At 39.6% G+C, this 27,224-nt stretch overlaps 5 protein-coding genes across 5 annotated transcripts; 3 read left to right on the top strand and 2 right to left on the bottom strand.

Annotated features, from left to right (window-relative positions):
• The first annotated feature begins 9,471 nt into the window (after positions 1-9,471).
• On the top strand, positions 9,472-13,889 carry LOC128708291 (SET domain-containing protein SmydA-8). Its single transcript, XM_053803266.1, has 4 exons — positions 9,472-9,495; positions 12,192-12,328; positions 12,412-12,552; positions 12,611-13,889. The coding sequence occupies exons 1-4, from the start codon at positions 9,472-9,474 to the stop codon at positions 13,887-13,889; spliced, it is 1,581 nt and encodes a 526-aa protein (XP_053659241.1).
• A 675-nt stretch (positions 13,890-14,564) lies between these two features.
• Positions 14,565-15,329, top strand: LOC128708510 (UPF0488 protein CG14286). Its single transcript, XM_053803489.1, has 2 exons — positions 14,565-14,787; positions 14,941-15,329. Exons 1-2 carry the CDS (start codon positions 14,565-14,567, stop codon positions 15,327-15,329), a joined length of 612 nt encoding a protein of 203 aa, XP_053659464.1.
• Positions 15,330-15,847: 518 nt separating this feature from the next.
• LOC128707330 (28 kDa heat- and acid-stable phosphoprotein-like) lies at positions 15,848-16,616 on the bottom strand. Its single transcript, XM_053802282.1, has 3 exons — positions 16,607-16,616; positions 15,960-16,430; positions 15,848-15,882 (listed from the first exon to the last, which is right to left on the bottom strand). The coding sequence occupies exons 1-3, from the start codon at positions 16,614-16,616 to the stop codon at positions 15,848-15,850; spliced, it is 516 nt and encodes a 171-aa protein (XP_053658257.1).
• Positions 16,617-17,257: 641 nt separating this feature from the next.
• Positions 17,258-23,944, top strand: LOC128718845 (putative ATP-dependent RNA helicase SoYb). Its single transcript, XM_053812461.1, has 11 exons — positions 17,258-17,434; positions 17,512-17,739; positions 17,810-18,068; positions 18,137-19,016; positions 19,463-19,718; positions 19,777-19,956; positions 20,090-20,932; positions 21,100-21,530; positions 21,597-22,502; positions 22,575-22,830; positions 22,904-23,944. The coding sequence occupies exons 1-11, from the start codon at positions 17,258-17,260 to the stop codon at positions 23,942-23,944; spliced, it is 5,457 nt and encodes a 1,818-aa protein (XP_053668436.1).
• An 891-nt stretch (positions 23,945-24,835) lies between these two features.
• Positions 24,836-26,997, bottom strand: LOC128707576 (NEDD8 ultimate buster 1-like). Its single transcript, XM_053802532.1, has 4 exons — positions 26,609-26,997; positions 26,336-26,546; positions 25,982-26,224; positions 24,836-25,915 (listed from the first exon to the last, which is right to left on the bottom strand). Exons 1-4 carry the CDS (start codon positions 26,995-26,997, stop codon positions 24,836-24,838), a joined length of 1,923 nt encoding a protein of 640 aa, XP_053658507.1.
• Between the last annotated feature and the right edge of the window lie 227 nt (positions 26,998-27,224).

The raw sequence follows: 27,224 nt of genomic DNA, 5'->3' as shown, positions 1-27,224 counted from the left end.
CATCTATCAATCAAAAATAGAAGCCCTTCCGAACTGACCTATCTTCAATCTCGGGCTTGGCCACTGGTTATTGCTGATGCAGTAGTTTGAAACAAGTACTGGGAAATATGATCCATCCGAAGTTGACTCTTCCCAACTAAATAGAAAAGCAATGAGAAAGAGCTTTTATGTTGTATGGCTTTATTTTAATACTCAGGAATTAGCTTTTACCCTCGTAAAGGAGGAGGCTGTCATTTTCGGACCCTGAAACATTAGCATTATTATGAAACATTATCTGAAGTGAGCTTGTTATAGAAGTGATCTTTAGAAACGATAGTGTGTAGTAGAAAATATTAACTAATAATCTTTATTGTGACAAGTGTCATCCGTAGATATCGTAAACCCTATTCTTCATCGATTCGTAAGATTTAATTAGTTGTATATATGAATATCTAGCTTCCCAATGATTCCGTACTCATGCATGGTTTTCAACACCACGTCAACAGGTTGTTTGTTACTACCACTGCTGTTTGTGCTAAATAGCTTTTATTTGAGAAGTTACTAATTGAGAATATTGACACATTTAATAAAAATTTAAATCATTTAAACCAATTTTGCACCAAATATTTGGGGTGATATATGACCTTCTTTAAATAATACTACTAAATTAATTGACATCTCCGTTTTTTTCTGTTGTCTGTTTCAACATGAACAAATTGAACATGAACATGAACTAAAACAAACGTGTAAATCCTAATCAAATCAGTACGACAATTATGCAAATAATCCGGAGGCTGGAGCCGATTCTATTTAGCATATAAAATACTGCTACCGAGCGTTTTTCCTTCTACTTATTCTCTATGCCTAAATTTATTTTTCTTTACCCTAAACGATCTCCTCGTGTTTTATTAGACCATTTCCATCGATTCACGATAAGAGGCTTCCCAGAAACCTTTCCATTCCATCCCTTGATTACATTCTAAGTTCTACCTCTAGCTATTTCATGATATTGCAAACAACTGTACTCTCATTGTGTTCTCGGATAAGAATAAAGTTAAATCAGTGTCTAAGCCACGACATCGAACGTGTGGCACCTGTTTGAGTCTCACGCGAACAGTAATTGGCCTTACTAATTCGCCAGGGATAACTAGGGCTAAGCGGATCACGAAACGGGTGTCATTATCCTGTTTATGTTAACGGGCCTATCAAGAAGACTACACTGTCGTCCCGATACACTATGAATGTTTTGGGTACTAAACGTAATTTTGGAGACTTAAGTGATCTGTTTTATAAAAAAAGATTAAAGTAAAGTAAAGAGCATGTAAACACGTAACTTGCCTAACAATGGAAATAAATTTTCATTACGGTACAGGTGCAAAACCGTCAGCTCAAAATGATTCTGAACTAGTTCGTGCAACTACCTGCTCAAATTTAGCTCTCTATTACACTATTAATTTTACTTATCACTCACACTTACCGGTACAATGCTGGCCGCGTTGTTCTAACGATTATAAAAAATAAATATAAGCAGGAAAAATACAATTTAAAGGATAGTATGAAAAGTAAGAAAGGCTAAGTAAGTATTGTGGTGGTGTATTGGAAGCGGCGCCGGTATTACAACCATAGGACCGGGCCAAAATCCCATCTAGATCCCCCGTACGCAGAATTGACCAGCCAGCTACGGGTAAATACGAGTCATTGAAATCCAGAAATGGCAGAAATTTTATAAATTTACTATTATGTTCAAATAAACGAATCCTGCAAATAATAAATACATTTATTGTTCATCGAAATATATGTTGAGATGATTATAAATTGCAATTTTGAGTTATTCAAAAACGAAGTGTACACTAAACATGAAGGAAGACATAAAATGTTAAGCTTCAGCGAGCGTTTCAAGACTTTTGCTAAAATATCAACCACAAACTCACTCTCTTTTGCATGCAGCCAAGAAGCTATTAGATTGCTCATCGAAAGCTTCTTACAGAATATACAGCTAAACCATCATTTCGCATCCTCAAACGTGACAACAACGGGTAAGTGATTTTACAGATGTGTTCCCAAGCCCCGTTTGTTTTCCAATTTTCTATGTCGCTTCTACATACTATCAACCAATTTTCACCTAATCGGTAAACCCACTTTGACGGCTTAATTCTTGGACCTTTTCCTTTAGCCCAAAAGGTCCATCTCTCCACTGATGCATGAAGCATTTTTTCCTCAGTCATCCTAGCTCGTCGTGAGCTTAGGTCGGTTTGGGTTCGTGATAAGATGGCGAACCGGACTGACACAGGACCGTAAAATTACAAAAAGCTACATTGTTATGTTGTCCCGTTAGTCCCAAGAAGAAAATCCCCAAAAATGGAAATAAATTTTCTCGCACTACCAATTCAAGGCTATGAATTACGGTTTAACTCTTCTTTCAATTGCTTACTTTCGAACTTTTTACTTTTTGTTCTTGCGAATTCAGATAACCTCACACAGATACACTAACACAAAATACTGTGAATAATCATTAAAAAATCTAGAGCAATACATTTTTACCATTTATTTTTCGAAAAAGAGCTTAGCAAAGCTTGCCGTTGCTATCCACCAATAATAACCTCCTGATTTGTCTTTCGAAACTATTGAATTAAAACGGATAATTAAATGGAAATAGGACATAAAAAATCTGAAACACTACAATTTTATCTAAAGCTGATGTTACTGTTGCACCATACAAAATAGATCAATTTTTCTCCTGAGACTTCCTGTACGCACTCATATTTGAACAACTTTCAAAGGTTTTGCCATTTTGATTTTCGGAAAACTGCGATAATTATGACTCCATCATCGTTAGCATCTTAGCGTCGAGTGTTTGGTCCGGGATCTTGCGATTTATTTACACCTTTCATTTAACTAGATCGTCAATCAGATATGTTGCGATAAAACAAAATTAGGACAATATCAGATCTCGTTTACAAGATTAAATAAATTTCCATTTCAATTTCATCCTTTGTGAAAGATAGTGGAAACTGTTATCTCAGAGAGCTGTTTGGAATTAGAATTGAACTCTCAAGCATGAAAAAAATAATATATTTAGTTATTCCCTGTATCATCTTCCCTTGTTAATGTAGGTAAACCAATAAAACAGTAAGTGGACTAGACCCGTGAAAGTAAGCCAATATGAGGTACAACCTTTTCTGGTTGCTGTATATCCGCTGAGCCCTATAGTATATCAGACTCGCTTTTCTCGGCGTTGCATATCCTCTGATGTATCGACTGTAAAATGTTTATCTCGTTCCATTACGAAGCGGAACTAACAAGAAGCTTCCCTATAAGCAACCAGTAACATCTTCCGTTGGTGAATGACGCATTAGTTTGTTCTGATTCTATGCACTTCGGTAGTATCTTTTTCCATCTCCCGAACTCTGCAACGAACTGACAGGTTTAAAAAACGATGAGGCCCATCCTTGTATTCCACAGGAATACCAGTCACATGCAGGTGGTGCACCATACGGTAGACGTCGACTTAGCTTTAAATTTCCTTACCCAACGAAGCTTTTCCCTTTCGTTTCACACACAAATAAGTGAAAGCCTCCATTACCAATCGGTATGCAACTGTAACATTGCCGATACTGTCAATTCAGAGCATTACCCGTAGCAATGGGAAAAGTTAGTTCTGACTAGTTCAAAAGAACTCAACTCAAAAAGATATGCCTGAGTGAATATGACTGGCACGTTGCAAATGCCCGATGTGACACAATGCCTAGTTGTGGATAAACTGGAACTGCACGTTACGAACAATCGTGGCGAATTGGAAGAGCCAGAAGAGGGACGAAAGTTTATACGAGCATAGCTCGTTTGGTACGTTGTAGTTTACTTTTGTGTATCATGTTAAGCACTTTTTCGGAAGATAAATTCATACCCACATTAAATTGACTACCTTATTCATCTTAGTAGAGATCGCATACAATAAATCGTACTACGCCTTAATAAATAAATTAATAAATAAATAAATAAATGCACTTAGAGACAGAACTACCGATGGGCGGAATGGGCGGCTGCCGAGACCCCGTGAGGACTAAGCTTTTCATGTAGGCTGTGTAGAAGGAATAAGTGTATGAATGACCAACAAAGGGCCCAAAAAGCGATGCTTTAAACCACCCTTCCCTCCCACCCCATCCTCCACGCTAGTTAGAGGGGTCCTCGAAGCGTACTACGCTCAACCTGTTCAAAGTGAGACAATTCAGGGGACACAACCAACGACTTCTCATTAGAAGGCGTCGAAGGCACCCCCTCCTCTCCGTCGACAACATTTTCTGAGATTTGATCATGACCACTCTCGCCTATCGCGGGTTTAACCATTTTAGAATATGGGGTCTATCATTCCGCCCAGAGTCTTCAGTGGGATTGATCCACCACTGGTTACTGATATTTATGATAAACGACTGAAAAGTTTAATCAAACATAAAAAAGGCTTTTGGCTTAACTTTTTAAGTCTTTGAAATAATATCGAAGTGAATTCTTTGCAAAACGAATCGAGACTATTAATGAGAAGAAAAATATACTTTCCATTCTTTGCGACGGTAACGGACTAAAATATTGCCATTGGCAATACAGTTTACCTTACAACCTATTGAAACGTACAGTCTGTAGTCTTCTGAACTTATTCATCGTCCAATGCACATACTTTTTTTCAGTTTCCCGGAACAACCCTAAGCTAAATCGTTCTCCAAAACTGGACGCCATTTATAAGCTCGTTCTCGTAACCGAGGTTGGATTCGTGGTTCCAAAATGCACCCATGAACGCGATTCCAATCCGAAATTAGAACCAGATCATACACCAGTGGATATTCGATTTGTCACAAGTGGAGTGGTATACCGTGGGAGTTTCACATTTCATATGTGACGGGAGCGATAAGAACATCAACCCGGCACTTGCATCTGTCTAAGAGAATTCGGGACAGTTAATAAATTTACCGTCTAGTACACCGAATGCGACCGAGTTTTGCTTTATCTGGTTCAAATCAAGCCGACGCATCGCGTTCTGCTGTGCCATGTTCCGGGAAACGATCAATGATGCATTGTAGGTTTGACGGGATAGAGTAGTGCCAGTGCTATTGATTTTGCGAGATGACGAAAGAATTGTGGAAACCTCCTAAATTTAAACAGATTTCGAATCGTTAAGGGAAATTCAATCAACCGCCACTAATTGGACCATATTTTAGATGTGAACGCACACATGCAGAAAAGCATAAGACCCGACTGATACAGTAAAGTTCGTTACAGAACAGACTGGCAAGGGATAGTTTTTTCTTGTATGGTGGAAGTAACAGACTTTGAGATTGATAAAACTATATAATGCATTAACTGAATGATGATCTATAACATTTCATAGACCATCGCGGACTTTTTACCGCGGACTAAAACCGCGGACATATAGGTTTATAGAGGAATGCAATAAGGGATTATCAACGTTATTGAGAAAAAAGCAGCAATCAAGGATACTTGAGCATGAGTACGATAAGTTTTCAGAGGCAACAGACCCAACCGCACGCAACGCGTAGGATACGGAAGCCGAATTGAGAGTTATTTTTACAATATGTTAACTCAAGTAATTACAACAACTTTATAATTAGATGATTGACTTATACGTGTTGCAACTCTCAAGGATTAGCATCGATATTTTGGTAAATAAAAGTTATTAATTTTTATTTTATTTATTTATGTCTATTATGACTGTATTCCTCGCCGTATTATGGGAGCCGGATATGGGATGGAAAAAAGCATGTTCTGAACATGCTAGTTGATTCTCCTACTGTGAGCTCTCAGATCTAATTACAGCGACTTTAATCAATTCATATTATCCGTTAAATTTTTTATCACATAAACATGTGAAAAGTACTGTTACTTGTTGTTTAATTATTCCTTTTTAATACGACTACAATCTAGTGTTATCTGGTGTTTCAAACTCATTAAGCTTTCTGCATCGAAGCAATATTAATGTTGCCTTAAACGCAGCATAGAGTCTACCTTTCTTCTACTCTTCCAGAATGCGGTATAATTACAATATCCAATCATTTCTTCCACTTTTAGCATTCTATGTACCCACTGGCCGACAGCACCTTACGGAAGTTATAAAACTGTCCCGGGTCTGCCAGGTTACCATGATTACGTGCCGAACAGTAATTAAATTTAAAATATTGTTGCGGCCACCCGACCAAAACTTCACTGCACCAGCGGTTCTTGCGGTTGGTTAAAATGAGCAAAAATGGGCTTGTATAAGGCAAGGAGTAATCAAGCACGAAGCAAACCCCAGAAGGATTGATTTAAAATGATGAATTAAAATTCATTTTCCACCGTCTATTACTCCTCGGAGCGTCATATATTTTAATAATGTCTTACAGAATCACGGGCTTGGGAAGGTAATGAAATGAAATAATGATCATAGTTGACGTTACAACGATGTATTGCGAGTGTAATGGATACTGTTTCGTTTGCTAGCTTTGGAATTTTTCGTTTTCACAGAGGGCTAGGCGTCTCCATTATGTGTTTTTGCGGTTAGTAATGTATTTAATATAATGTACATTAATCACTTTTCAAACTTCTGAAGTGGTTGCGTAACGTCATAAGTGTATATTAAACTAATATCTAACAAGTAAACCTTAGAAAACAATCTATATTATTCTAACTGAACTAAATACTTCAACACAGCCGTGATCAATTGTTTGTGGAATGAGGAACGAACAAACACATAATTCCTTCGCCGTTCATTAACCATCCAACAGTGGTGTTGCATTTAAATTATCTGATTGAGGACGATAAATATTGACATTGGGAGGCTCATGATTATCGTTAATATCAAATACAATCATAACATAACATCATTAACCTTGTATGCTTAGTTAGGTGTTAGCTCATTAGCCGCCAAATGTGTTTCCATTTACATAAGGTGTCAATGTTTTGCTGGTCAAGAATATGGAAAAGAGTGATAATTTACATCATCGATGAATTGCAAAAGATAAAGTATTACAGATTGTTCCATTCCAATTCTCATTCGATTCGGAGCCGAGGACAAATTCGGCATAGATTGCTAGGCTAATTCTGTTAATTGATTATTATGTTCGTTTTTTCAGCATGCTGTTTTGCTAACTACAAACATACATTAAAAGATGCCATTGAACGCAAAGGCTCTCCAAAACACGATCCTGCTATTTGAGTCTTGAATTAAAAATTAAAATGTTTATTTTTATCCTTATTATACATAATAGTTGGCTACCAAACGCCCAATTGCATGTTTAATATTGGTTTAATATTTTAACCAATCGGGATCAATCCTTGTGTAATTTGTTTAAATATGACACACGGCTAATTACTAAAGTTGCAACATTGCCTGCGGGAAATGGACACAGGTTAAAGGAGAAAGAGAAGATCTCCTTTAACCCATATCCATTTCCGCAGACAATGTTGACTTTTGGCAATCAAGTGGAGAAAACAATTCCACACACTATTACTCGTTCATGGTGCGCAATGTTTCTCGCGGTAACCGTGTAATACATTGACACATGCATTGCCAGAAAATTGAACGGTGGTGGTTTCGGTTTCCCCCGAATTCCAAATTCTTCTGCAGCTTCTAGCATGACATTAAAACATTTCGTCGTGCTTGCTTGAATCAGCAACTGGCACGGTAGCTGTGTTGACTACTTTCAACTTAAACCATTCCTAGGACGTATGTAATGTCATGTAATGGCGCAGGTCCAAAAATGTGATTTTTTCCTTACCTCATCTTCACTCCTTCGCCCTTGGTTGGCCTTTTGCACTTAAGTTGTAGTGAGTGTTCTCAAAAGCAGTCAAAAAACGTTCGATTTTCGGAATACACACATGATTTTTAGTACGGCAAACGATGACGTCGCAAGGAATTAATGATGATGATGATGGAGGATAGACATAGCGTCAAAATAACATACAACATTCATTAATTATATCTGTTATTCATTACTAACCGTGCCGGTAGTTGGAACGGTTAAACCTAATGACAGATAGACGCCAAATTGACTTAGAATGGGCACTTATGAAAAATTGTAATCCTGAGTGACTAATTAGTGGCGTACAAAATAGAGTAAAGGTCTACAGCTATCGGTGTAGAAATAGTAGTTCGTCCGCCGCGTAAAATGCAACTCGACCTGAACACCATCAGTACGAAACGTTCGTTAAAACAGGCTATCGCTATATGTGGGACTGCTGTTTGTTGTATTTTTAGGAAAAACATTGCTATAATAGGACAAAAGGGTTACTTGTTAGAGTGGTGGAACGAGTAAAAAAGGGAAGCAATGCAGCTGACATATGTCAGCGCGAACGAGTTTCAAACGAGAGAAGAGACAATTGTTACATGACTTTAATTTCTGTGTCATTTTCTCCTTCAACAAGTTAAGGAACCGTTTTGATTGAGAGTAAAATTAGCATGAAAAAGTGTGTTCTTCGCGGGACACACGCTCCCCCCAGGCAACGTTTAATTGACTGTTTGACAGACGCATCTCAAGTTACCAAAACCTTCAACGGCGGGTGTCACATACACACACGCACGTTCACGCACAGAAGTCACTTCACATTCACATCACATGTTCACCATCTCAGCGAAACGGTTCCTTGCAACCGGTCCATCATTTGTCACGGTGAATTTGACCGTATATCACGCGTTCGGCGACACTCGACGGACAAGAGTACCGCCAGGGCAATTCGTGTGTCGATGTGTCAAAATTCGAATTGTTTAAAGCAACAAGTTGCACCAGTCATCGGGCAATATGACCGTGAAACGATGCCAAACTATATTTCTGATCGGTACCATCTGGTACGGTGTTAACCATCGCCGAGCGGTTGGTCGGTAACATCTTACGGACCAGGTGGCTCTATTTTACTCTTGGTGGAACCATAATAAATAAATAAATATATTAAAAAAATACAAATAAATCAATCAAGCAATAAATAAATAAACCCATAAATAAAGAAATAGCTACATCGCGAAGGCGTGCTGGTTTTCACTCAAATTTCATACATTTTCATGTGAAAGCGATTCGTGGCCTCACGCTCAATCAAGCGCGATCCGAACTACTAAAACGAGCGGCGAGTGAAACAAAATCACCCGAACAGCAACCAGTCCACAACGCGAAGGAAAGCGAAGAGACCAGCATCTCTGTAACTTTGTGGAACCGTTGATTTGTAGTTCTAAAAATAAGAATACTGTATTGCAACGAACGATTTCCTTGCCTTCGTTTGCAATCAGAAGCTGTGGTGGGACGTTTGGACGTTGGTGCCTAGTGACAGAAGAGTGAAATTTGTCGTGAAACACAACACACACATACAGCGCCCTGTGAGGTTTCCGTTAAACTGGTTGGCCGGGTTACACCCTCGATAGTGAAGTGTTCGTAACCAATCGAGGAGGAACAGTTTTAAATTTCGTTTCAAGAGCAGTTACTTTATTATACTTAGTGGAGTGTTCCGGAGTAAACGAAAAGTATGGCGCCTCATCATAGGAAGAAGGTAAGGAACAGAAACAGAAAATTATAAATTTAATCTTATTCTCCTGCTTTTCTCCTAAACACGATTGATTTCCCTTTCTTATTCTCATCGATCATTTTTTATGATCACTTAAAGATTCCCTTTACATACGAAGAATCTGTGTTTCCATATGCAAGTTAGTGTCATAATAATTAGAGAGTGTAAATTGAATGACAGCCAGAGCCGCATTTACATATACATTGCTGAAATCCACACAATATCAATTAGCAAGGATGATACATTATCGGAATAATATGGAGGCGCCCACTAGTTAATCAGAACATAAAAAATCATCAATTTGATGTTTACTAGATACAAACTATAAAGCAAAAAGGCCAGGCCGTGCACAACTTGGTTGCATCATTGAATGGTCATATTACACTTTTACGGTGTTCAGCTCAACTATTACTCTTCTATATACTATCGACACAATACACAGTTTTCACACACATTTAAGGCACGATGTATTACAACCTACGCCATCGATCACTTATCAAAACATGTAAGAACATATTCCTTGAAAGCTGTATAGGCAGCACAACAAATAGCCGGAATAGTGTTGAAAGACATTCTTTCGTATGATACATGGATTGCAATTGCATCTTCGCCTAGCATCTGCTTGATATTCCTTCTTGTCACTACAATTGCTTCGCGACGAAGAAGCTAAGTAGTCGCCAACATTCTGTTTTGTATGGTTCGTGCGAGACACACGCCTACAGCTATTAAGTTAATTATAAAATATTTTCTCTCAGCCTACCACCTTTGCGCCTATGCCAATTGTACGCTAGATAGCTATTTTGTGATAATTTCATAAAAACTGATCGTTCTTTCCAACGGTAATGCGGTTAGGCACACATACGAGTTCTGAACCGAGTTTTTTACTTCATTCTAATTACCTACGTAAAGGTAGTTTTGCGTTCAGCATAAGTCATACACCAACATACACGCACGTGATTTGCAAGCGGTTGAGATAATAATATCGTTCTCTTCTCCTTGTGTTGCACTTTAATGGCATGAAAAATACTTTTCATCTATCTGTGTTGTTTTGATGTCCCACATCATAGTACTAAGCTGGCAAGAACATGCTAACAGGTGTGCTTTTTGAAACATTTATTTTTATAAACACCACACGGAGGAATCAAGCTGAAGAACATATTATTTGATTTGTGAATCGTGGGAACCTACAATAGCAGGATTGTACGCAGTTTTGAATTACCGTGCAGTCTAAAGAAGATAACTTTCATTCTTTCTATGGTTGCATTTGTTTTAAAATATTTTTTAAAAGTGGTCAACCATTTTCATAAATGCAATTAACGAAGAAGTAGAATGGTTTGATAGTCACATAGTATCAGAAATAACTTATTGGCTCAATCATAGATCAACCTAGTGTTATTGATGTAGATTTCAGTAGTGTAACGCATGCTTTAGATTATGTACATCGCATGCTTATATTATATAGCATGATTATATTATCGCATGCGATATATTTATAACACTAGAATAATGATAATAACATTTAAATAATTGGATAATAAAAACCAAATCAAATAGTTCAAACATTCTACAGTTTTTGCAGGAAGTTACTGTTCACTAGAAAATAATCAAGCTTGAACACAGTATCTTCTAACGAATAACTGAAGCCAAAATCTATTTTAGTTAACAAATGCTGGACTGTTGGGTAAGGACGTTTTAAAAAGAAATATTAAATTGAAATGCCTTATAATAATTCAAATATATGGTTTATTTCGGAACCTGACATTAACAGTAGCATCGGGAGTTTGAACTTAGCAAAATGCCCACACCGTTCTTCATGAAAAAGGTGCTCACACATTCTCTGCTGGAATAAATTTTCGATTAATTTAATTAAAACGTTTTAAAACAATAATCAATTCACTTTAAAAAAAAACTGTGCTTTGGACATAACGTACAGCTTTTCATTAATAATTAATTCTCAAACACCTTAAATAAATGAATAAAGTGAAAAAAAAACACCGTCATTCGATCATCAACAAACTCTAGCCTTTGATTAATGATTAATCAGCAACAGAAAATGATTTCCTCGTGTTTGCATTGGAATTTATCCCTACATGTTGCTGTTTGTACCATTAAACATTAAAAGAGCAAAAGACAAGAATAATCCATTAAACTCTCCAATGAACTTCTCTATGAATTAAATGTCCGGTAAACGCCCTTCAGAATGTAGGCATTTCAACACTTGTGTACGTGTTGTTATTCACTAAAGAATAAAAAAAACACAATGAAAAGAGCAACAAAGACAACATACATGCTTCTGTTGCATAAATGCATGCAAATGCAATCCTTTCGCAATAATACAGCATTCGTTAATATTCAATGAAAGCCAAGAGTGCAAAAATGCATATCACGCTTTCCCATTGAGTATCTTTCGCTTTCGACCACTCAACTACCTGGTAATTAATTAACTCTGTAAACAGGAAAGTACATCTATAATTGGGAGCATTTCAGCTAGATTGTAAAATGCTAGGAGGATTGATTCACCTAGACAACAATTTGTAAAGATGCAAGTTGTCAAGGTGTTCCAATGCCCTCGGTTTATGGACATGGAAATGAATCCATGTTTCACTGTAGCTAGATATTTGATTCTTTTTAAAGCATTGTTTAAAATAACGTAATGACGCTTCTGTGTTTCTTCTTCACAGAAACATAAAAAACAAAACCTACCATCCGGGATTTCCAAAGAAAATGACAACTCATCTACTGAACAGGGTCATTTAGTTCATATTCAATTAGAAGCCAGCGCTCCTTACTCTGTAAAACGTACCGAGGAGATTGGAAGGTATTGCTTTAGTAAACACATTTTTCAACAAAGTAAAACTTGCAGTAAAACTAACAGCCTTTCTGTTCCTCTCGTCCTCGCAGATATCTCGTGGCTTCACGAGACCTCAAAGCGGGCGATGTCATCATCGAAACATTACCACTAATTTTGGGTCCATGTGCAGAAACGGAACCAGTATGCTTGGCATGCCATAGCACCTTCACACCCGACAGTGTTATTCACAGGTATGGTTCTTCAGGCGCATTATTTCTATTACTCTTCTTAATAGATAATTTCTCGTAGATGTGAAAGATGTAACTGGCGAATATGTTCTCCAAACTGCCAGGGTCTCCTCGCACCAAGTGCTCACTATCAGCTCGAATGCATTCCACTGCGGGATAAGGCTGTTTACAAGTTGCTCGAAACGTCCACTTCTGCCCAGGTGAAGTTGATGTACGAAGCCATACTTACTTTACGCTGTATGCTACTGAAAACCGTAGATTTCGCGAGTTACGACCGGTTACTAGATATGGAGCCTTTGAATGACGTTCGCCAACAGATTCCTAAACTATGGAATCGTAACCATAAAGAGATTGTACAACGAATTCGGAACGATTGGGGGTTTGCAGCGGAATTTACCGAACAGGAACTACACACCATCTGCGGTATCATTGAGGTCAATGCGTTTGAGGTGGGACAAGAACCCATCAAAGCCCGTGCGCTTTTCCCAGAAGCGTATCTTCTCATGCATGACTGTACACCCAACACAGGCCACACGGATGCACTCCGAACACATTATCTAACCGTAAGGGTACTGCGAGATGTTAAGACAGGTGAATCGCTTACACTTACCTACGCACACATTCTTCAAGGTACGTTAAAACGACGCCATCATTTAAAAGAAGAAAAATTCTTCGATTGTAACTGCCGCCGCTGTTCCGATCCTACCGAACTCGGTACGTACTGTAGTGCATTACGGTGTACCAAGTGTCAAAGAGGGCTAATCCTACCAGTGAACCCACTCGAGCAGAAATCAGAATGGCGTTGTCAGCAATGCCCCACAGCAATGTCATGTGATTCGGTCATATTGCTAATAGAAAAACTATCCCAACAGCTCGAATGCATAGGTGGTAACGATGTGAACGGATTGGAATCATTTCTTCGCCTTCAGAACACTGTCCTACACGATAACCACTATCTGCTACTGTCGGTTAAACATTCTCTGTGTGAGTTGTATGGAAAGATCGAGAGATATCTTATACCGCAGCTGAATCCGGACCAGTTAAAACACAAAGAAACGCTCTGTCGCGATCTGCTAGAAGTAGTTGATCTGCTGGAGCCGGGATTAAGTAGACTACGGGGTACCATAATGTACGAGATGCATGTCCCATTGTTGATAGAGGCGGGTCAACTGTTTCAGAGTGGTGTAATTCAACCAAACGAGTTACGTCGTCGACTAAAGGAGGTGCAACGCCTTTTGAAAGAGAGTGAAAGGATTTTGTCGGTCGAGCCTGAAGGATCACCCGAGCATAGCATAGCAGAGGCAGCTAGGGATGCTCTTGAGAATATGGGATCTGTATGAACAACATGTTTGCTGTAATGGGACACTTTTGCCGTTTATAATAAAATCCTCGATAATATAAAACATGAACGTACAGTCAATACCCGAGTTCCGCGGTTCTCGACTTACGCGGATTCGGAAATACGCGGATTTTTAAAATTTGATATTTTACTGAGTTTTGCCTGCAGAATTCAATTTTAAAATTGCAAATTTCAAAAATACGTTACAATTCATTATTAAAAACAATCAATGTTCATACCAATTTATTGTAATTCTTGAAATAAACGCTTAATTTTCAATTTTGAATGTGCGTTGTAACGTATTCGTAACGTGAAAATAAGTATTAACATATAATGAGGACATATAAATGATGTGTAGAGGAATCTCGAGATACGCGGTTTTCTCTGGCGCCATTAACCGTGTATCTTGGGTATTGACTGTATTGCATTTACGTCGACAATATTCGACTATACTGTTCACGAAACGCCTGTGGTTATGCAAGTCCATGCTAGTTGGTCGAAACACAACTCGGTCTCCTAGTTAATGTCGACATCCGACAATATTCGACAGAAGTGGAAAAACCAAACGTCATAATAGTCTGACGTTTGAAATCAAAAACCAGAAATTAAAAAAAAAAACAAAGCCAAAAACATACTTCAGTGCGGCTTCACGACCGCTTTACAAATTTTCTTACAAATGGCACCACCAAAATTTAAGTTACACAACAATACTGGAAAGCTTCAATCTATTCCTCGTCCCAGAACCATCCCATCCGCGGAAAACGGATTTTCTGTTGGCGATGCACCGGAAGCATCACCATCTGAAGCCGATCGGCAATTCGAAGTTGAACTGTACTGGTGCATCCAGCAACTAGAATCATCGCTCAATCTGCCAAATGTTCGTGAAAATAACAAAAAAGGTATTTCTTATTTCAATTCTAATGTTCGATGTAAGATATACGGCCCGGCCGTTCTTCAGATAAATAAAAAAAATGTTCGAAGTCGGTTTCGCGAGAAATGCTGTATCCAAAGATTGACACTCTAAATTAAACATTACCAACTACTGGTTCCAGTGGAGGAAACTTCCAAACTGATCAACAAACTGAAAAGTGACTCGCAACCAATCATCCGTAAAAGGCAAATTATGAGATCCACCTTTGGTGATTACCGAAGTAAGATGGCCTCCGAAGAGCAAACTTTGACTGTAAATCCGGACAACGTACGGTTCGAAAAGCCGAAAGAGAAGACCCCAAAGTACCACTTTGTGAAGAAATCGGCAATTTCAATCGGAGAAAACAACTTTAAGTTTAACTTCCCAGTGAACGTTAGCAACTCTGAAAACGCGGGAGCAGTCAATGCTTCATCAGCTGAGAAGCACGTTGAAGTGCAAATTATGCATACGAATGCAAACAAAATTGTTCCGACGGGTAATTTGTTTCGGTTTAATTTTAATATTGAATAGGAAAGCATGATAAAACAACTAATGCACACAATATTATAACGTCTACTGTATGATTTTATTCTGCAAGGTAAATTTAATTGCTTCTGTAAGCAAGGAAATAGCAATGCAATAAAACAGGATTTTCCAATGCATTCGAATTATCATGACTATATGTATCTACTATCTTCGACAAACTCAAAAAATATGAGAGAACAACACATAGACAGTTTGGCCGATTAGTTTTATTTATATTGTACAATTAAATTTACTGCGCATCGATGTACCACACTCTAGTAGGAAAAATGATAAAAAAGAACTGAACTTTCTACGGCATTATCAACTTAGCTACTAGAAAGAGTTAGGGTTTGTGGTCAGCTGACATAGCTCCAGGACGGGAATCACGTTGCATTCACACGCAGAAGAAATCAAAATAGGGTTACTAGAAAATGTTCGATAATGATCATTGTAGATCTAAAGGAGCGTGTGAAATTCATATCGAACGTGGTTAACCTTAAAATCTGCGGCCGACCGGGCAAGCTCTAAGAAGCGGCGCTCTTCATTTTAGCTTCTTTGTCTGGTGGCGAAGGAAAGGCAAAATAGAAGTTAATTATAACAATCAGTTTGATACGCAGTCCCCCCGATTACTGTTACCTTTCTTCTCAGCCTCACGTCTTGCCGCTGCTTCTGCACGGTGCTGCTTGATGATTGCCAATCGTGCCAGATCAGCTTTCGCCTGTGCGGTTTTGCCTTCTGCGTGCCGTTTTTGATACGCCGCTGCTGCCCGCTGCTTTTCCAGTTCCTCCTTCTCTCGACGTGTCAACTGTGGCTCTTCGTCCTCTTCAACCTCGTTCACCTTTCGGTGTGACTTTTTTGCCACACGGTTTGGGTTTTGAATCTGTATCACTGACTGTGCACCTTTAGCATTTTCATCATCGGATTCCGATGCGTCCGAATCATCTTCGTCCCCGTCTTCATTGTCCTCGTCGTCTTCATCGTCATCGCCCGAGCCGTGTTCTCGTGTCTTGCGCCATTTTTTTTCCTCCTCGTCCTTCTTTCGTTGAGCCTCTAGCTCTTCCGGATTGGTAAAGTTGCGATTGCGCCCCTTGTGGTTAACGTACTTTCCTACAAAGAGACAAGAGGATCCAACCAAGCTTAGTTGTTGATCGATTGTAGAAAAGCTATGTGTGCGTGTATTAAAACTGCAACATCTCAGTGCATTTGTTTTGCTTTTTTTCGTTCTCTCTCTCTTTCTCTCTCTTTTGCAACAATCTTTTGTGCAGCAAAGCAAACAGTACTACCTCGCGGCATAATTTAGCGTGCGTTGGGAAGACGGGAGCGTTCCTGTCACACTGTTTAATAAGCGTTCCGGTGCACCAGCTGCTACTAACGGAGAAATTTAGTTTTGCACAACCAACAGGACTCTTCTACTCTTCAGGCAAATAATCCCGCTGTTGCCCTCCAAACGTGTACGGAACGATGCAGCAAAAATCCCTCAGTTTTGACAAAGGCCAACGGGAACTGTCAAAAGTGACATCCCGTAACCAACAGGTGCAAAGTGGGTGAAATCATGTGGCAGGGGTTGTTTTTGTTCTTCCGTTTGTCTGGAATACATAATTTTTGATATTCATGAAGTATTACCTTACCTAATCGATTGTTCCGCTCATTGCGTTGATTAATAACGTGTCTGGATAATATGAATTTAAAGAAATTAATCTTTATCATACGAAATATAGAGAAGGCCTGATATCGTACGAAAAGTAAAGTAAATCTATTTTATTTCTCCCCTTCAAAACAACCTGTCAGAATTGACGTTCGGAATGACGCGAACGTGCAACATTTCTTGAAAACCAGTATCTTTCACAACGAGTAAGCACGCCGGTATTACCTTCGCACATACGCTTTTAGATTACACAAAGAAACATATTGGTTAACTCCCTGATTGCATTACGATGGAGAACCAAGTTTATGTTACACATTTTTCAAATCCACATAAGTTTTGGTACAAACCATTTTACCCGGGAAGCAAGAAAAGACAGCTTAAACAAATGCAGGATGCAATCGATGAGTATTGTGAGCAACACTACATTGAGCAGGATATTGTGGACTACGAACCGATCTGTGGAGAGGTAAGAGATAACGCCACAGGCACAGCAAAATGCAGCATTTGTACATTTCGGCGTGGCACTTCCATTCATACGTATAGGTTGTGGCGTATTATGAGCCGTCGCTTGTACGCTGGACCCGTTGCAGTGTGGTTGGCATTAAGGAAGAGGATAAAAGAATGCGTTCGTACCGGCTTTGGTTGATCGATGAAGGCTATCCGAAGGTTGTAGATATGGAACACTTAAAACCATTGCCGGAAGAATTTCAGGACATATCAAACTCGATCGTAAAGCAGGCAGCGATAAAGAACATTTTACCAGCACAATGCGTAAGCAAGCTGTTTCCATCTACTTTATTTTGTTTAATGCTAAGTGTTTGGTTTAACGACCTTTTTTTAGGTGTACGATCCGCAAGGGGAAGAGTTTCGTAAAGCGATATGTTTATTGTGGAATGAAAATGCAAACAGCATGATTCAGTCGCTCATTAACGAAACGCAAAAGATTTGTTTTACAAATGTGTCTCCTTACCCGATGGGGGAAAAAATTATCGATTGTGGCGATTTGCTGTTCTACACTAATAGTAAAACATTTAACGCTGCGGAGGTTCTGTCGCAGTGGGCTCTAGGATTAATTGTGGACTTTGAGACTTATATTAATCGTAAGTGTACTAATTTATTGTTTGTTAATGCAGTACTGAATGCTATAAAATGAATTATTTTCTTGCAGTTCTTTTAGAACGTAGCCAAAAGTCATCGTTGTGTGGCGTATCCCTGAACGATTCTGGGTCTTTGGATATAACAGTTAATACACCGAAACAACATTTTTATACAAATGAAGTTAATGAGCGACACTTTGACGATTCGGTTAGTTTGGTGGGAATGACGATGAAGCAACCAGCCCTAGTTGATGACATGGAGGCTAGATCTGTGGCCAATAGTATTTTATCCACTGCAACGTCTCAAAGTGAAGGAAACAATACAGCCGAAGTTAGTGAAACTGGCACAAAAATGTCTAAATTGAGACGCAAAATTCAGCTACAAATAATGCAAAAAATGAAAAACGCTTCTTTAAACGATAGTAAAGAGCAAACACCTGTAAAACCGATCGTGCAATCAACAACTTCATCCACAATGCTATTCAAAACAACCACCAAGCATCTACAAGAAGACAATCAGGTTCTCGATCCACTGTCGCGAATCCGTATGAATCCTCTGTCTTTGACAATCGACGTTGCCCAATCGACGCAATCCGAATATGACCTAATGCACACGGAATCGACAAAACCAGCTCTACCGCCGAGTTCTGCGACGTGCGAATATGTGCGGAATGAGCCTGATACAGCTCTATCGGTGAAGATAATTAACAATCAAGCATCGACAGAAAGTGGATCAGCTCCAAAGTTTATGCGAAAAATTACCAAAGTGAAAGCAAACCTAAACCAGCAAAAACACATCGTTCCTGACGCTGATCGATCGGCTCCTCGCTCAACGTTACTTGCTCCAGCTGGTGTACAGATTAGTTCTCTTCTCACATCCGAGAAATTGCCAACGAGTGAAAGCAATGCCGCGTTGAAACGGTTTGAAAAAGTAATACAGGACGAAAAATGGTAAGAACTTCAATGTATTCTTCACTGTCCGTAAACGAAGGGGTTAGAAACCGTCCATTTTTCAATATGTCGTCCGAATCGTTTTAATTCTCTTGCACGTATACGGTGGACTGTTTATGTTATCAAGTGTGTTGCGCTTAGACAACAATTTTTGCTCTCATCCAGTTTTTCTTTTATTTTTTTACAACGACACAAACATCTTACAGGTGATCATTATCATACATGTATTTTTTAGCGTATTAACTGTTTGATATGATACGTTGTTAGAAAGTATAATAAAAATATAAAAATAAATATACCTCTTTGCACACTGAGTAAGTTCCTTCTTCATGTACTTTGTTGCATCACACAGAGTATCGAAGAGTCACTGCTACGGTATCCAATTCTGTAGGCCAATCATTGCATAAAGGACGTCCTGAATATATCTCGTCTTCCTCTTTTTAAAGTTTATTTTCACGCAGAAGCCACTATCGCGTACTGGTACATGGTTCTAAACTTCCTAACCCGATCGATCGTATTGAGGCAGCCAACTTTAGTCCCAGAGTCCATCAAAATTTGGAGCAGCTGGGCATCACCAAAATACATCGGCTGCAGGCTTACTCTTGGCCACACATACTGCGTGACAATTCGTTCATTTGCGTTAATGGGGCTACCACGGGCAAAACGTTTGCCTACCTGCCAGCCGTTTGTTCAGTCGTACAGGTATGTTTGTTGCTAGATCGTCTACTTTGTTTAACTAATCATTCGCTTCTTGTTGCAGAGACAAATAGAAGAGTCATTGGTCCCCTCTGTAGCCGGTCCAGTTGCCCTCATAGTATGCTACTCATCGCGAGAAGCGCAACGGATTGCGTTCTTCTGTCGGAAGATACTAAACTCCGCAGCACATCCTGAGCTAACCGTGCTCGAATGTTACGGCATACGGAACGTTACTAAAAATTGCGTACGTTCTATTGTAGGATTATTATTATTTGTCAAATTTATTTGTTTTTCGGATCTACCAAGAGAAGAGACAGTATCTCTATTTTTTTATATTTAACACAGTAATATTTTTTTTCTCTTCTTCATACTATTAGAATCTGCTCTTTAATGGATGCGCGATCCTGATAACTACTGCACCCGGTTACCGACGGCTATACGAACGCGTCCCTGAAGCCTTCAACAAAAAACGAATTCAAACGGTGGTGATTGATAATATGGAAGAAATCTGGCCTCATTTCGCACCAGAACTTCGTTTGCTTTGCAAAAACTGTGAAAAGGAGGGTTTGCAGATGATCGTCACGGCTGGTTATTGGATGCCGGTACTTGGTATTTTTCTTCAGCGTTATCACAACATGATCATTTGCATCGGTGCATTCATCGAGGCTGCAGTGTACGCAAAGGCGGAGTTTAGTTTTCGACTATTTGCCAGCGATGAACAAAAGGAGATCGAATTGATCAGACAACTTCGACAACACGATTATCGTAACGAACGAACGATCGTGTTTGGCAAAGACAGTAACGATTTGTTACCGATCGTGAACGCACTGAAACAAAACTCGATCAATCACATTGTGTGCAATGAACGGATGGTATTGCAGCAGCACGCCGGCTTTAGCAACTGGGACGAGCAACTTCAAGGGGACATGGTGGTTTTTGTATGCAGTGATGAAGTGTTGGGAGATTTGAAGATAACCAAAGCGCAACATATTATACATTACTCTCTGCCATCAACGTGGTCAACGTTTACGAGACGCTATGCTTGCTCGTTCGAATACTACGACTCTCCATATTTATCGTGCGAAAGCAAGCAAGCGAAGGGAAAACCGTCTTCACTGGTATTGCTGAATGAAAATAACAATCAAGAGCTCCCGAGATTGGTCGACTTTCTAGAACTGCACTTATCGAAGGTTTCCGAGAAATTGCATAATTATGCAAAGGTAATCACAATTCCTCAGAGCCGTACTTATGTTAGTCTATAAGTAATCAATGCTTAAGCAAAGTGATTGTTACATCATCAGCTTACACATGTCAACCATTTTAAATGTATATGTTTTATATATTTATATTTATTTTATACATTTTTAACGGCTCTATTCAATTATAGCGAATTCGAAGCATTCATGAAAGTGCCAGAATTGCCGACGGGCGCGCGGTGTCCATGCTTTGCACACATGTTTTAGGTCTTGCAGTTTGTCGTAGCATCCGAAACTGTGTGTTTCGGCATGCACTTACGCCGGACGATGTGGCAACTGAAACTGTGCCCGCAAATGGTAAAATAAGAGTGCAAATTTGTCATGTTTTTTCACCGGCACACTTTGCTGTGTACCTGGATGCACATCAACCTGCGAATACCAGTGATTGGACAGCGCTAAACGATAGCAGACGTTACATGATACAGGATATTGCTGTGCAGGCACACTATGCCAACGAGGAACGCCATAGGATGCATGGTGAGCCCCGACGGAAAGACCTGTGTGCCGTGTACCACGAGCAAAGCTATTCACGATGTCGCATCATCAATTATGACGAAGCTAAGTATGTACCGTACATTCAGATAGGTCTGTGTTTCAAAACTAACAATTCCCTTTGTGTTGCTTTCAGTATGGATAACTGCGAAGTTCAACTGCAGCTCATAGATACCGGTCGTATAATTCATGTGAAATCGTCGGCCTTGCTATTTCTTCCTGAGCAGTTTCGTGAACTGCCGGGGCATGCATTAAACGTTCGCGTTGCCTCGCTAGTGCCACACGATTACGAACAAGACTGGGACAAAACGGCAACACTAGCCGTAAGACAATGGATAGAAGAACATGTACACCAATTGAATTGTTACATTGAGGGCAATGTGCTTTTAGCGCTAAAGGACACCATTTGGGTCGATGATCTTTATCTCATGGAACAGTTGAAAGGCGTGAAAGCCACGGTAACGACTAAGCGGATCGGTGCGACTGTCATTTCCAAGCAGTTTGGTATTGGCGATAAGAAGTCGTTTGAGCAAATCCGACAAATTGTGCATGACTGTGAAAGGTTAGCCATGCAATTACTGCGACAAGAGGTACAAGAAAAGGAAAACCAGAACAATGAAGACTGCCAGAATAAACTGGAGGAACCAGATAATATAGAGGAACCTGAAATGAAAAACGAGGAGAGAACGACGCTTTTTGATGACCAGAATACAGATCAAACAATGAAGCTTACACAAACTAACGTAAAATGTCATCAAATTCCCACAAATTCTGTACATAGTGTCTATGGCGAAGTGGAGGATAGCGCAGAACTGACGAATTCATCGGTTGAATATGAACAAGACGTTCAAACAGTCCAACCAGGATTGGTTCCGGTCGAATTGGATGGTACATGTTCCTCTTCTAGCTCGTTGGAGGAGCTCTCACTCGGTCGAAGCGTAGAACAATATCAATTTGACACGTTGTTGGTGAACAAAGCGTATAACGTTATTATTGGACATTATCTTACACCGGACAATTTTTACGTATATCGATGTGATAGGTAAGCAATGTTTTTCCTATTTCGGTACGATTTCGTGTTATTCTGTTAAAAAAAAAATTTTCATTTCTGTAGAATATCGGAAATTGATACCGCGATTAGAGAATTTGTCAAGGATGGGAGAAAATTAATTCCACTTAAGAATCCGACAATCAATCAACACTGCCTGGTGCGGTATGAGAACTTTTATCATCGTGCACGTATAATGAAAGTGTTGGAGGTTAATGCTGAAATCGAGGCTGAGGTATTTCTACTTGACTTTGGTGGCATATTTAAATGTAGTGACATTTTTAAAATCTCGGACAAACTGCTGCGCTCCGTTTCGTTTTTGGTACGATAAGTTCTTTTTTTTGCTTATTGATGTCTGCCTCGTTTCGATTTACTATTCCTTTACATTTTTGCAGGCAATTAAGGGTTCGCTAGCACACATTCTTCCCCCGGATGGTGCTAACGAATGGAGCGAAGAGATCGCTAATGTAATCTACGATAAATGGCTGGAAAAATACAATCAAGGCACGATGTTTGCCACCGTCACAAGAGTTCTACCGTGGGGAAGTGCAGAACGCATCGAAGGATGTCACCGCTACGAGATGGTCTTGGGTGACGGGAATTCTTCGGATGAGTTTTCAATAATTAAGGATATTGTGTTCGATAAGCTAGCTATCTTACTGCAAGAGGATATCGAGGACGAAGGAAGCACCGTCGATACTGACGATGATTTTACGCAGGTGAATTTTACACAACAGGAGCTAATGAACATGATGAAGGAAATTACAGAACCACGGAATGAGATTAGCAAAGAGAGGCCCATCGAAGAACCTCACCGTATTTCCGAGATTTCTGAACCTGCTCTACGTATGTCAAACACAAAATTATTAGCAAAATCGGATAAAGAGAAAGAATCGATAGGACGGTTACGAAGCGATCGAAAGCTCCAATTAACAAAATCACTCGTTTCAAATGAACGTTTTGCGAAGATTGTTTGGCAGCAGGATAATTATGATATTGTTCTACGAGTTCATGCACCGGACATGGAGCGATACGATGTTAAGAATAATTGCACCTGGTTCATGCTTGAAATTTTAACGGCAGACGACGAGCAACGGTATATAGTACCACTAAACTTACACAGTGCAATTGACCCACGGCACACGGAACATCAAATACGGGGCCTTGCTATAGTCGTACGGCTGCGAAAATTGGTGCCATACATACGCTGGCCTAAGCTTCATAAACACGGGCGAAAGTTGGCATGGATAAAAGCTGCGAGCACCACCAGTAATGATAGTGGATCCAGTTCGGACGAAAGCATAAAAAAAAATCGATGGAAAGGTTTGGTACAAGCCCAACTAGATAGTTCGGCGAATAGTTCACAGTCTGGCAATGAACAGGATATCGATTCCGATGTGGAAGATGAGGAAGGTGTGTTTCTTTCAATGAAGTAGAATCTCTGATTTAGAGCAATCGCCATCCAAATTATGATGTTTTTAACAACGTTGTTGTCCCGCCTAGGCATAAGCAAGTACTGGAATGGACTGGTTACAACAAAACTGGTAGACCAAAAGCACTTCATAATGAAATAAAGAAATGAATACTAACGAAGAAATGAAATATAATGAACTAACGTATGCATTACAAAAGGGACAAATTTGAAACGACGATGGAAAAACCTATTAATGATAATTGAATGGAATAAAGTTCACTCGAATCTTATGTTTTATACTAGAACTACCAAGCGTTTTAAGCGTTTTTCATGTATGGTCACTTTATAAACGAATCCCTGTATTATTTTCTAATACATTTTTGAATTTATACTACATTAAAGATATGTAAAAATCATGTAACAGTATGGTAGAATGGTTTAACCCCAATATTTAATGTAATGAAAATGAAGCGTTCCCGTCAAAATGAATGGTCCGGTAGTTCTAGTGTTAATAATCCTTCGGGTAAATTGACTTTTTCTTCTCTTTTTAACCGATTACGTAATCTTTTGTTGAATTTACGGTACTGCTGTGATACTGTAAATTCTGCACAGGACCTCTATATGGCACTCTGGTCTTTCTACAAATGAGAGAAGAGGATATAGACGCCATTCATTTGCGGGAATAATAACAAATGTGTTTTGTATTTCCATGTTTATGAAAAAAATGTCGATATAAATAAAATATTAGTTTTTCGTGAGTGAGTGATTTTGTATTACAAACAAAAGGGCAACAAATTTATGATGAGGAAAATGTTAGACATCGCTTACCGATGATGTACACTTTTTCTCGTTACTTACATTCTGACAACTTTTCTGATTCTGTTTGGCACCTTTTTCGCGACTGGCATATCGGTCAATCCATGTCGAGTAACTGTTTGTACTGCTCAAGCAGCTTTGCCTCCTCGTCCAGCAATAAATCCAAATGTGAATCCTCGTCCGTCGTCCGTATATCCTGCGAGAAGCTTTTGAACAGAATATCAAGCATTTCTTTTTTGCGCTTGTTTTCTTGCGTCTTTGCTTCATCGGTAGGATCACAGCTTCGGGAGGCGCGTTTGCTTGTTGATGGTTTTTCACTTGAAATGTTACTGGCTAGTTGAGTGCCTTCTTCAGTTGAACTGGAATCGGAAGTCTCCGGAGTTCTCTTACGATTAAACTCAGCAACAGCTCGCTGCAGTGCCTCGCTGTATATACCATTATGAACGTTTGTTAAGAGATAGTGTGTGGCACGATCATAATCGTTTGCGGTCAGCTTTAGGGCTATTTGCACTATTTGCGAGTGGAAACCGAGTGCCTCAAGCTGCTTCTCCAGCTCCTCATTCACGGATACTGTACGAAGCAATCTGTTTTGCAATCCTTCCTTGTTTGTTTCTAACTCATTCAGCGCACCGTTTATGTCATTAGGGCTATTTTTCAACGCCAACCCTGCCAACTCCTCCGGATAGCCCATCTCCATTAGTTGATCAACGAGCTCAAGCTTGATTCGCTGAAATTCTCCTGACGACGCATCGTGACCGATTGTTTTGTATAATTTTCTTTCGCGCTCGGAACGAACTTCATTAGCTTCACGTGTTTGTCTACGGTTGTGGATAAACTCGATGGAGACTTCCACATCGTTCGAACAGGCACGTAAAGCTGCACGGCACTCCTTCATTGAGTAACCACACTCCATCAGCCGGCTTAGGCAGTCATCATCGATCCGAAGCTTCAGCAGCTCCGTTTCCACCACACGAAACATGGTTCGAGCATCATCGCGTTTGTTCTGATAGAAATAAAGAATTGCCTTCAGTAGATGGAGTCGTACCAGCGCTATCCTTTCATTTGATTGTTCCCCTCGTATCGCAGCTACACGCTGCATGTTCTTGCCATAACTCTGCTGGAACTTCAATTCGCATAACTTGAGCCTCTGTTCCGCATCCGGCAGCTGGTTTAAGTTCTGTAATATTTAAGCAATACAATAAAGATCACTATCCGATTAGTAAATGCACGAGCGTGTTGTTACCTTCAAGCACAAGTAGCACCACACAATGTCCAGATTTAGCAGAGCATTATTGTCAATAACGTCCAGCAGCTGTGAGTTGCACGAACGAATGTCATGATCCGCTTCTAACAACAAGAGAAGCGCTTCTTCAAAATTTCCTACCATCATAGCAGCTTTGCCTTTCTCGTAAAGGGTAAGCCCCATTAGGAGGGACTTTTTTTCTTCTTTCGGCAGAAAAATCGCATTTCCCGATTGATCCTCAATCTTGAAATACATGTAATAAAATTGATAAACATATAAAGCATCAACAAACAAGCTTCACTAGGTTTGGAGGCGTTTCTAACGCATTAGTTTACCATATTTCAACTAACTTACACTCAAGAAATTCGAGCTATCATTCTCGTTAATTAACATTTCAGCATCAGCACGTATTTTGTACACACGATCGTACGTCGAGCATTCCCGCTTCGCTTCTTCCTCACTATGAGCCATTACCAGAGCCATTATCGTCGAACCATTTGTTACCTTCTGTTCCTGAAGCGAACGGCCATTGGTGATAATTTTCCCCGCGCAAACCAGCTTTAGTCTAGGGCAGTCAAATGAATCGTTTTAAAATTATCTCCTCATCACTTGTAAATTGTTACCTACTTTCGTGGTTCCAAAGAAAGGCGTTGACCAATCAATTCACATAGATGACTGCCCAGTGCTGTAATCTTCACCTTCAAATCAAACTCCCGGTTAGAGCCAGCCTGTGTCGGTGCTCTTGTCTTTACTGTTGCAATACCCATTCTTTGAAATTCATCCTTCGATTGCAGCTTCTCCAGGGCATTGCGTTGCAGCGCCTTTAACCCCTGCAGGCACAGGTCTGTGGGTATACCCAGCTCTGGACCAAGCTGTTCAGCCAGTTTAAGCACTTTCGCTTCATCGATGTTACGTTCAGCTGTTAAATATGGCGTCTCCCATAGTTTTATTTTACGATCGTTCAATCTGGCGCGCAGTTGAATCAAACGATTTTCCAGCTCTAAATCCATTGACATGATGAAGTGAATTTAACAACTCACCGCGAGTAGATAAAACAATTGATTTATTTTTTTGCTCCTAACACACTTCAATATAATCTTCAGTAGCTCAGAAAGAAACCAGGAAAACTACACCGCACATGCAAAATTGTTATGCTCCCGGAATTCGTTTTCGCTGAGTAATCGACAGAAAGAATGCCCAATGAAAACCAAAACAAAGCGACCGTCTGTGTTGACGTTTATGA

This window comes from Anopheles marshallii, chromosome 2 (assembly GCF_943734725.1).
Source record: "Anopheles marshallii chromosome 2, idAnoMarsDA_429_01, whole genome shotgun sequence".
NCBI lineage: Eukaryota > Metazoa > Arthropoda > Insecta > Diptera > Culicidae > Anopheles > Anopheles marshallii.
Note: the sequence above shows the minus strand (reverse complement) of the source record. Positions and strands in the feature narration are given on the sequence as shown.